General features: G+C 38.0%; 1 protein-coding gene across 1 annotated transcript; it reads right to left on the bottom strand.

Annotated features, from left to right (window-relative positions):
• Window positions 1-3,024: 3,024 nt before the first annotated feature.
• On the bottom strand, window positions 3,025-8,422 carry taldo1 (transaldolase 1). Its single transcript, XM_088414130.1, has 8 exons — window positions 8,234-8,422; window positions 5,766-5,889; window positions 5,518-5,625; window positions 5,026-5,157; window positions 4,718-4,893; window positions 3,849-4,046; window positions 3,541-3,686; window positions 3,025-3,466 (listed from the first exon to the last, which is right to left on the bottom strand). Exons 1-8 carry the CDS (start codon window positions 8,331-8,333, stop codon window positions 3,434-3,436), a joined length of 1,017 nt encoding a protein of 338 aa, XP_088270256.1. The 5' UTR covers window positions 8,334-8,422; the 3' UTR covers window positions 3,025-3,433.
• Between the last annotated feature and the right edge of the window lie 1,846 nt (window positions 8,423-10,268).

The raw sequence follows: 10,268 nt of genomic DNA, 5'->3' as shown, positions 1-10,268 counted from the left end.
TTCTTATTCATTTAACATATTAACACCTCTGGAAAACAGATAAAGCATATGGTTTAGCAATCACAGTTCATTACAGCATGATGTAAGTGCTGCATTGCAATGTGCATTGTATGGAGTCATGCTCTAACTCAAACTATCATTTGAGGGGGGTGAAAAAAGACAAGTCAAATTAAATAAAAAAAAAAGTCCTTTTTTTTTGGACACAACCTGAGGCCGGAGACACTGAGAGGTTATTTGTTATTTTCAGTGGCAAAATGGCTGCCCATTGAGGTGGATAAAAACAATTATAAAAATCAAAATACCATGTTTAGTGGGCGCAAATAGAACATAATAATGCGAAGAAAATGTTTGACTTGACTGGTCATTTAAAAGTTCCCAGGATGCGATGATTCTTCTAAAAAACGCACGAGAAATGACTATTGATGAATGACAAGAATGTAGGCAATGGGAAGTTGGAAACAGGTACTTCTGAAATGTAAGCACATTTGAATGCAGATTGACATTCTATTAATGACCACAATGCAAGTTCAAAATGATGGAAAAAAAAATCTAATCAGGCCAATAGAATTCAACCACATGATGACATTTTGCTGACAAAACCAGAGATGAAATCTTGCTCAATTTTTTTTTTTAATTCAGTTTCATTCTGTATTTCATGCTTCAAAACAGTGGATTAAGTAGAACATTTGTAGGTCCTTGTGATCAAGACCTTTTCTCGCTTTGCTTTTTCACCAAGAGGTCCCTTTGTAAGGCCAGTTCCCATTTAAGATTACTTTTTTTTTTTCTCAAATTGTCACTGTTGTCGAATGAAACCAAGTTAACATAAAAATGTAGCAGACTGAGTTTGGTTCCCCGAGAGTGCAGGTATACATTGTGTTGGAAGTTCCTGCACAGCATATTAGGGTCACAGCCCATCATATTTTGAGTTTAAAAAAAAAAAAAAATCAAAGAAAACAAAAGGAACACTGACATTTTGCTTTTCTATACAGTCTTTGCTATCAGAGTATTGATTCATGTTGAACCACTTATGATTGCCCTATGATGAATGATCCCCCATTGAGAAAACATCTATGGGCATTCTCATTCATCCGGGTAACTTCATTCTCAGGGAATTAACTCAATCAAAGTGGACTATGTTCTGGTTGTATTAGGAGACGTTTCGCCTCACATCCAAGCAGGCTTAATCTGTTCATGCACAAGGTAAGGTTTCAATCGGTTTATTGCCCTGGCAACATAAAGATAGCAGATGAAGGGATGGTATCAAGGCATAAAGGTGAGCCGAACAATATAAGTGTCTTGTGGTGAGTCTTTACAATACACGTGTTTAAGCTAATTACTTTTAATCAGTTTGTGATCGTCGTGGGGTCTTAGGGAATACCAAAGAGAAGAACTGCCAAACCCAATTACAGATCTTGCAGACATGTGGCAAGTTGGTATGTGTGAAATTGGTCAAGCCCTTCAAACTACATATTGAGCCAATAGCAGTTATGCAGGGAGTTAAGGAGTGCGTGGAAAAAGTATTTGTAGTTTCCTTATTACACAATGAAAATTGTTTGAAATTAAACAGTTCTATTTTATTACAGCATGTTAATTAAATTAAAAACAGTGCAAATAGATTGTTTTACATCATCCTTGACTTAAGGTTCCTTGTTTAGTTTGATATTTATTTAAATAACCAACAGCCCTTGACTATTTCAATTTCAGAAATGGGTCAGATGGTGACTATTGACCGGTTGGTTTTGTGTTACCCCTTTCATATTCACAAAAGTATTTGCCCTCCATTGCATCACTTGCTTGTTACAGGATGGAGCCTTTCATTTTCTAGAGATGCGCGATACATCCCGCCGTATTTGTTCTTTATGTACTGTGAAAATCTCAGGTTCAAACTTTTTAAAACTGTCAGCAATTCTCTATACAAATCGGTACAGGCTGTACTTGCAACATTTTAATTGCTTTCTAAAAGCACCAACTGAAATCACAAAAATCAGGAAAATTGAACAGGTCAAACTGTCTCACAAACGAAATATACGTATTACCTTCTATAAGCTCCAGCGCTGTACCTACAGTAACGAAGTCTCACTTGGGCTCAGTGAAGAAGTACAAAACTTCCCATACGATACAGGTCTTAACAAAAGGTGGAGTTAAGCAACAAATTTGGGCTGATAGAGAATGAAGTTAAACTGGCTGGACCATAGGCAAGACGAGAGAATTAACAAAGGCTGCATGACAGGAGGAGGGCTTGCAAAATGTCTTGTTTACCCTCAACTGATGTCAATGCAGTGTTTGTCTGATGCAAGGTGTAGACGACAGACACAATTGATAGTGCCATCCTCAACGGGAAAAAAAACCCAAAAACAAATCAAGAGGGTGGCAGACTTGGAAGCACTTCCGCATTGTTCAATTTTAGCTCGCCCTGGCCTTCCTGAGTGGTTTGCATGTCCTCCCCATGCCTACGTGGGCTCTCTCCAGACAGTCTGGCTTCCTCTGATATTCCAAATTCACATGCATGGCAAGTGAATTGGACATACTAAATTGTCCATAGGTGTGATCAAGTGCGTGGATGTTGTTTGTCTCAGTGTGCCCTGCAATTGGCAAGCAACCAGATCAGTGTGTCCCTAGTCTACTGCCCGGAGCTGGTGGGATAGGTATTGACGAGCCAGCGACCCAACTGAGGATAAGCTACTAAAGAAAATGGTTGGATGGTCAGTCAAGAAGGGACAGCCTAGACAACTTTTGCAGATTGCTCGAGCTGCAAGTTAACCGGTGGACATAGGTCACATCAATTTTGTTGCAGCGATTTCCTCATAAGGTTGTGTAACAAAATATCCGGGGTACACATTTTTTTGTTCAAAACAGTTTTCATTTTTAATGTAGTGATGTAATTCAGTTGGACCACACAAATAAAGGAATGAAGTTAAGTCAGTTGCAAGTTATTTTTTGACCTTTATGAGTTTTTCTTGAACGAATGGGCCCCAATTTTATCCATGTGAACAGAATTGGAACACAAGAAAGAAACAACTTAACTGCTTAGAATTTCAATTTATTATATTTCTTGGCAAGAAAAACATGTAAAATTTGGGGACAAGCAGTAGACAATTGCTTCCTTCCAGCTAGACTGATAATCTACTCAAACATTAGCTCTTCTGGTTCAATATGCATGTGATCCTCTTAAGTATAAAGTCTCATACTCTGGAATGATTTCTTCCCCTCGGATTAAATGTTATAAAATGCGTCAACAAAAGCATCACTCAATAATTATTTGGTCACAAAAGAATCGCTCCATCCAAACAGTGGATAGGGGATGACCTTTGATTAGGGAGTCAAAGGGATAGAGAATGTTTTCAAATGCCTCCCAACTGGAAGCTAGCAAACAAGGCAGCGTCCTGACGCTAAACTTTGCGTGAATGCAACAGCAGGATACACCTCACGTCCCTTACTGACCATTCTTAACATGGAGCATTTTCTCCTGCAATGAAAAATTGTGAAGATTTGTGAGGAAACTGTGCAATAAACAAAATTTATATTCAAGTCATGTCTTACTTTGATCATGGTCTCCAGCTTGATCGCATCCGCGGCGAACTTGCGGATGCCATCAGAAAGTTTTTCAACTGCCATGCGGTCCTCGTTATGCTGCCAGCGGAAGTCTTTCTCATCTAGGTGGATCTTTTGTAGAGGACTATCCTTTGCTATAGATTAAAAAAATATATAATTCAAAGTGGAAATTATGTACTCATATTGGGGCGAAGAGATCACAAGATGCCAAGGATTCATAATCCCAAATTTTGGCGAGATGCTTGGGAAAAAAAAAAAAAAAAGTTATTGTCTCAAGTGTCTTAGCGCAGCAGTACCTCTTTGCACAGTAAGCGTCTGTGTGACACTGCTGTGGTCCTGGCTGAGCTCAGCAAGCAGCCCGGGAGAGATGGTGAGCAGGTCGCATCCAGCCAGGGCTTTGATTTGGCCCGTATTTCGGAAAGAAGCACCCATTACCACAGTGCTGTAACCAAACTTCTTGTAGTAGTTGTATATCTTCGTCACACTCAGGACACCTGGTGAAGAAAGTATAAATTTACAGGGTAACAAGGATGTTATAGGGGGGAACACAACTACAAATTACATTGTTTGGCTACAATACCACAGTTACAAAATTCCTTCAGAGAAGCAACCAGACCAGACTTGCCGCTACAAGTTAAAAGCAATAGCTTGGAAAAACATGGAAAAATAATGCGGTAACAAAGTTTTTGGACTAAGAATAAAAAACACACAAATCACATTTTATGATTTCTTTATACTATTTGTTAGTATATTATTGTGAAAACCAAATAATTGGACAGTCAAAAAGTTGAATTCAGGAGCGTAGGTTTGGAAGGCAATTACAGCTGTTAAACATTTCCTGGTTTTTCTTGCTAGATCACTCCAATAAATGCTTTGTATGGAGCCACTCCTTGGTTGCCTGGTCTGTTTGGGGGTCTTTGTCAGGCTGGAAGACTCAGCCACGTTCCATGCTGTAAATTGTAAATCCCTGTTGGGGCATGCTAAACTGCTAATAAGTAGAGTATCCAGATTTGAATCATAAATGATCACAGAATACTGCTGCAAGCATTATATTTCAGATGGTAGCAGTAAAGGCAAAACTGGTAGAACACAACATCCTGGGTCGAATTGGCAGATGGCAATATTTGATTCATTGTTTCATATAAAACGGGGGTGGGATCTGTACCTGGGTCTTCGTGGGGCTCGAACGTTTTGCGGTCTGTGTTCTCCTTGTACCAGTCGAGGATGCGGCCAACGAAGGGTGAGATGAGCGTTACTTTTGCTTCCGCGCAGGCTACTGCTTGTGCAAAGGAGAAAAGCAGGGTCATGTTGCAGTGAATGCCATGCTTTTCCTCAAGCTCCCTGAAATAGAACACATTTACATTACACTTACGTTGCACCCAAAGTTGAACTCTAAAATAAATACATGCGATAAAATCAGCTGGTTTATCCCACTGAGCGATTAAAAAAAAAAAAAAGTCATGTCACACTCACTTGCCAGCTTGAATGCCTTCCCATGTGGACGACAGCTTGATGAGCACCCGCTCCTTACTGATCCCAGCTTCTTCGTAAAGTGCAATCAGCCTCAAAGCCTTGGCCACCATTTCCTTTTTGTCAAAAGACAGTCTGTGGAAGATAATTGCATTTAATATTTTAAGTATTATTGATACTAATTGGGGGTAATTATACAGCACCTAACTTTCATTTCAAAGCAAAACCACACACTTAAGGGTTTGCACAATTAGTTAAATACAGGTGGGCGCCATAAAATGTGGATTTATCGATCAATTGTAAGACACACACACACACACACACACTTAGTTATATTAGTTTGACTTTGTGTGTGGTAAAGTACCATAAAAAAGTCTTGATTATATTATAAAAGTATTCTTTTTATTGTCACCAACCCATAGTTGAAACAAATGTTTGTCCACATTAATTTATTAAAGGCATCAATAGGCATCGTTTGTCAATATGTGCATGTACCTGGCATCCACCTCAGTTGAGACCCTGCCTGGGACCTTCTTGAGGATCTCCAGACCAAAACTCACATACAACTTGTCCATGGTGTTGGCAATCTGCTCATCCTCAGTTCTGAACGGGAAGGAAAGACACTTTCAGTTAAGTCACTTTTGATATTGAATATAAAATTAGTTTGCACCTGGTTTACAACTGAAATTCATACGGAATGAGCATACAAATCAGATCAGCAAATTTTGAGCTTAAGCTCTTACCCGCCCTTGGCAATGCCGTATTTGATGGCCTGATCCACAAGGTTCTGATAAGCTGGCATTTTGGCAGCAGCTAGGATCAAAGAAGGGTTGGTGGTGGAATCCTGAGGCTTGTATTCATCAATGGCTGGAAAACAACAAATTGAAACAAATTAAGGACAATGGGGAAAGCATGGCATATATTAGCACATTTTGAGTTTCTAGTTTTCAGAGAAATCTCTGTGGATGGACTCAATTTATGGTGAGCACTTCATGGCTCACAACAAAGGTAAAACAATAGAAAAAAAAAGTGTTTCTCCATAGAATGAGTTAAAGTAAAGATTGGCGCCATCTTGAGCATAGATTTGTGACCGCAGTTTTTCAACACCTGCGGTGTAAGGATGAGGCAGGCTGACAAACTTGTTTGACATAAGGAGCACTACTGTGTAATACATACTGTGGGTGAATAACTCCTGCTTTAGTGAATCAAAAGGAACAAATGCACTCTATCATCCTGTTTTAATCCAACAGGCGAATACCACTTCATTGGTGTTTTTAGTAGCAAGCATCATTACAAAAAATAAAAAGTGCATCTGATGTACACAAGCCATGTATAATTTAAATGTAAGATCATTTTAATACCTACAAAGATTTATGAAAAAAAAAATGCCAGTGAGGTCTCCAACAACGAAAGGAACAAAACAGCATTTTTAAATGCTGGGTTTGCCTCTCAATTCAAATTGGTTGCATGTCAGCTTCAAACTGTGTCAGCTTGAGTAGCACCAGGCAGAGATGCCAACTTTTCCCAAGTATTCATCTGTGTGTACTCTACCAATAATTAAAAAGTGCAAACAGAATATTTCAACTGCAACTACATGAGTCTCACAAGACCCTTGCAGATTTCAATTTGTGTGTGGATATTTGACCCATATTTTATTTCAAATACTCTAAACATAAAAAGGATATGTAAAGAAGACAATCTTTTAATAAGCCAAAAATGATGTGACTGGGTTTGATTTCCCATCATCTCCTTTCCATAATTTCAATATTTCTTTACTAACACATTTCATGCAGTCAAGGGTATGTTTAAATAAAAGAAAGCGGACATGCTATTTTTGAAAAAGTGTGTTTAATGCTGCTTCCGAAAAATAAAATTACATTTCTATACTCTATTAAAATGCTTTGTTTTTCAGTCGTTAATATATATGCCATAACGTAATTAATTTTTTAAACTGCCAATATATTGCAATATTTATTGCCCAATCAGATATTTGATCATCGTTATTTAAAAACAAAAAAAACAAACTTATACTTTGAGGACTGCAACATTTCCCACAAGCCTGACTTACAACACAAACAGGAGTTAAGAAAGCAGCTAGACTTGCCTCATAACTAGCCATCTACATTTTGTCATCCAAAAGAAGTCCACTGTAACAAATATGACAGATTGTTGATGTAAGAAAACAGGTAGAAGCCTATTTGTTTTGCATCCACGAAATATCCAGTATAAACTGTCAAGATGAAAATTTTGATAAAAATTGGCTTGATTCCTGACAACTTCATCCAGCTAATGACAGCAATTTTAGTCAAAATGATCCTGACATTTCCATGTAACGAAGTTTCTCAAGGTCTTCGGTTTTAGTTGGGAGCTGCAACTTACTCACTTGACCTGTAATTCCCAAATATGAGCTCTCATAGGTGCCAAAGCTTGACTATCATTTGATTCATCTAAAAGTGAAAACTATTCATTCATGTACTAAAAATGCTATATCTTCATACATGATTAACAAGTAGAACAATTAAACGCTCTTCCACTAAATGGCAGAAAGAACAACAAACCGGTTGCCACTCATACAAACAAAAATAATTTAATAAGGCCCTCGAAAAGGAAAATGTATTACATAAAAAGATGATTGTTTTTAGCTCCAAATGCAGACTTGTAGGCAAACTGTCATGTCATCCTTCCTGCAAACCTTTCGGCGTTTGCATCACAGGCTAACTGAATTACTCCATTTATTTCCTCAAGCGGAAACTAGCACGCATGGCTTGCATAGGGACAGAAAAGCAAACCAGGAAGTTTTTTTTTTTTTTTTTTCGTGTGTAACAACTTTGTCACTTTTTGCCGTTCATATACATGCGGTAAAGTTAAAATATACACGATATCAACAGAAAGTTGTGAAAATACGACTTTTAACAAGCCGCGTTAAAACTTCCAAACTGTCTCTAAAGTGAAGCGTGCAATTTAGTTGGCAGGTTTAGCAGGTTAATCGGATTATTATAATTTGGACAAGCACGAAGATATTGATAGTTAAACTTGCACTAACAATTAGAATTTGCTGAGGTAACTACACGGGCCTTGCGACGCTAGCACGCGTAGCTGCCTCGCTCGGGTTTATTATTTACACGCCGGTCATTCACATTAATCAAGGAGGAAGGTTAATCTAGCACGCTAACCGGCTAGCATTAGCCGCTGGTGCCAGCGAGCATTTTACCGTTGAAGTCCCCCGTGTCGGCCACCACCACGGTGTACTTCTTCAACTGGTTGAGCGCCGACTCCATCTTTCGCCGTTTGTCTGGAGACACACTGAGCATGATGAGCTGGGACCTCGAGCTTTTTATACACAAGCAACACGTGAGCGCAAACGGAATTGGGGTGGTGCGGGAGCGCGCAGCACTTCCTGCTGGAAGCAGCCAAGCAAACATTTTTTTAACAGAAGGTTCCGTCTATTCCACAATAAATTCTGGACAAAAAGTTAGGACAAAAATAACGTATACAGCACTGATATTAAATGTTTTAATGGAAACTTAACATTCATAGCTTGTTCAAAAACATAGCTATTCATAGATTGTGTTAGTAACCATTGTAAACAGGTAAAACACCAATCCAGCATTCTGTCACTTAAAACCTCGATCTCATGATTTAGCTTAATTTCAGATCAATTTTCAGGACATGTAAGTTTAATGTATTGCCTAGTGACTTTGCATTATGTTCGAACAGTTTTGCAGCACGACTGAACAACATAACCTGGCAATTCCGGACTACTCTAGCAAATCCCTCTTCACGTGTGTTTAAAGTTATAGTTTCACTCTGATTGGCAAATGCTTTGTGAATGCTTGCGAACATAGAAACTGTTGGATTTTTCTTTGCGTTCATTAATGGTTGCAAAGACATTCACAAAAAGCATTACTAGTCTCATACATTTCTTGTCACCAAGAAATTTTGAATGTGGTACCACCTTGGATGACACAGTTGCAAATGGTCTTCAATGACTGTATTCACAGAGCAATAACAGGATGAGCACTTCATTCGAGAGCCATTTATTTCATACCTCGTCCCGCCACACATGCCTCTTGTCTCTTTCGTTCTTTCATCTGAATTGTTCTTTTGTATCTTTGACTTTACCTTGAAAGAAATCGCAGCCACATTTAGAGCAAAGCAAATAAAAAGCAACTTTTAGCTTGGTTCACTACAACTATTTTCAAAGAGCGCTGCAAATCAATGCTAGAAGTTTCGCAGCGTTGCCGTGACTACAATACTTTGACTACTAATATATAAAATTCTCTCTTTGCTCCTTGTTTGTAGAAACCTTGGCCTGAAAATGAATATGCAAATGACAGGTAAACTTAAATAACATCATCTAACCACTACCTTCTAAATGAACGGTGAACTAACAATTGAATGTAGCAAAAAATGCAGCATGGTAACGATAACGGTAGCAGTGCAATAATTTTTTGAATGGCTGATCGATTACCAAATTGATCAATTCTTGATCATCAATTATATCGTTCGATGACCTAAAACTGTGCAGATTTCAGCCTCTCCCCTCGACAAATTCTCAGAGTTCTTTAGTCTTTATTATCATTGTTGAACCAAAAAAAGATGTTCAATCATCTGTCTCTTTGGAAAACAATGATTAACAGTTTTTGTAGATTTTTCTGACATTATGGACCCAATATGAAACCAAATCAAATATTTTTTTGCACTATCAATAAAAAACGTATATATCTTGTGGTTTTAACAAATGGATAAACATACAAACATGTTTTTTTATAATCCAGTCAATCGACAAAACGATGGACAGATTTATTGATAAAATTATTTTAAGTTGCAACCCTAGAAAACAATGCATATCATTGAATGGTAGAAGTTAAGAAATACTAAGAAGTTAAGAAATGTTCCACATATCCTGTTTTAAACCAGATGCTTACAACATGACTGCTGCCGCTGTAGGGCAACATATTATTCTTTACAGAACACTTCTCTAGTTCAGCCCGACTCATCTCCTCACTCTCCCCTGATGGAAGGTTTTCACATGTAAACGAATGATCATTTAACTCACTTTAGATTGTATTATGTCCTAATTTGTTTCACTGCATGGATACATTAAATTCAAAGGCAAACTAGACTGGTTAAGTAAAGATGAAAGAAAAAAAAACCTGATTTGATCATCATGACACAAAAATAAAACTTATACAAAATATGAAAACTGAAATTAGTGATTGGCTGGATTCTTTTTTATTTTTCCA

The sequence above is a fragment of the Hippichthys cyanospilos genome, chromosome 4 (assembly GCF_059441005.1).
Source record: "Hippichthys cyanospilos isolate Australia breed blue-spotted pipefish chromosome 4, RoL_Hcya_1.0, whole genome shotgun sequence".
Classification (NCBI taxonomy): Eukaryota; Metazoa; Chordata; class Actinopteri; order Syngnathiformes; family Syngnathidae; genus Hippichthys; species Hippichthys cyanospilos.
The sequence above is the reverse complement of the archived record's forward strand: the minus strand, read 5'-3'. Positions and strand labels throughout refer to the sequence as shown.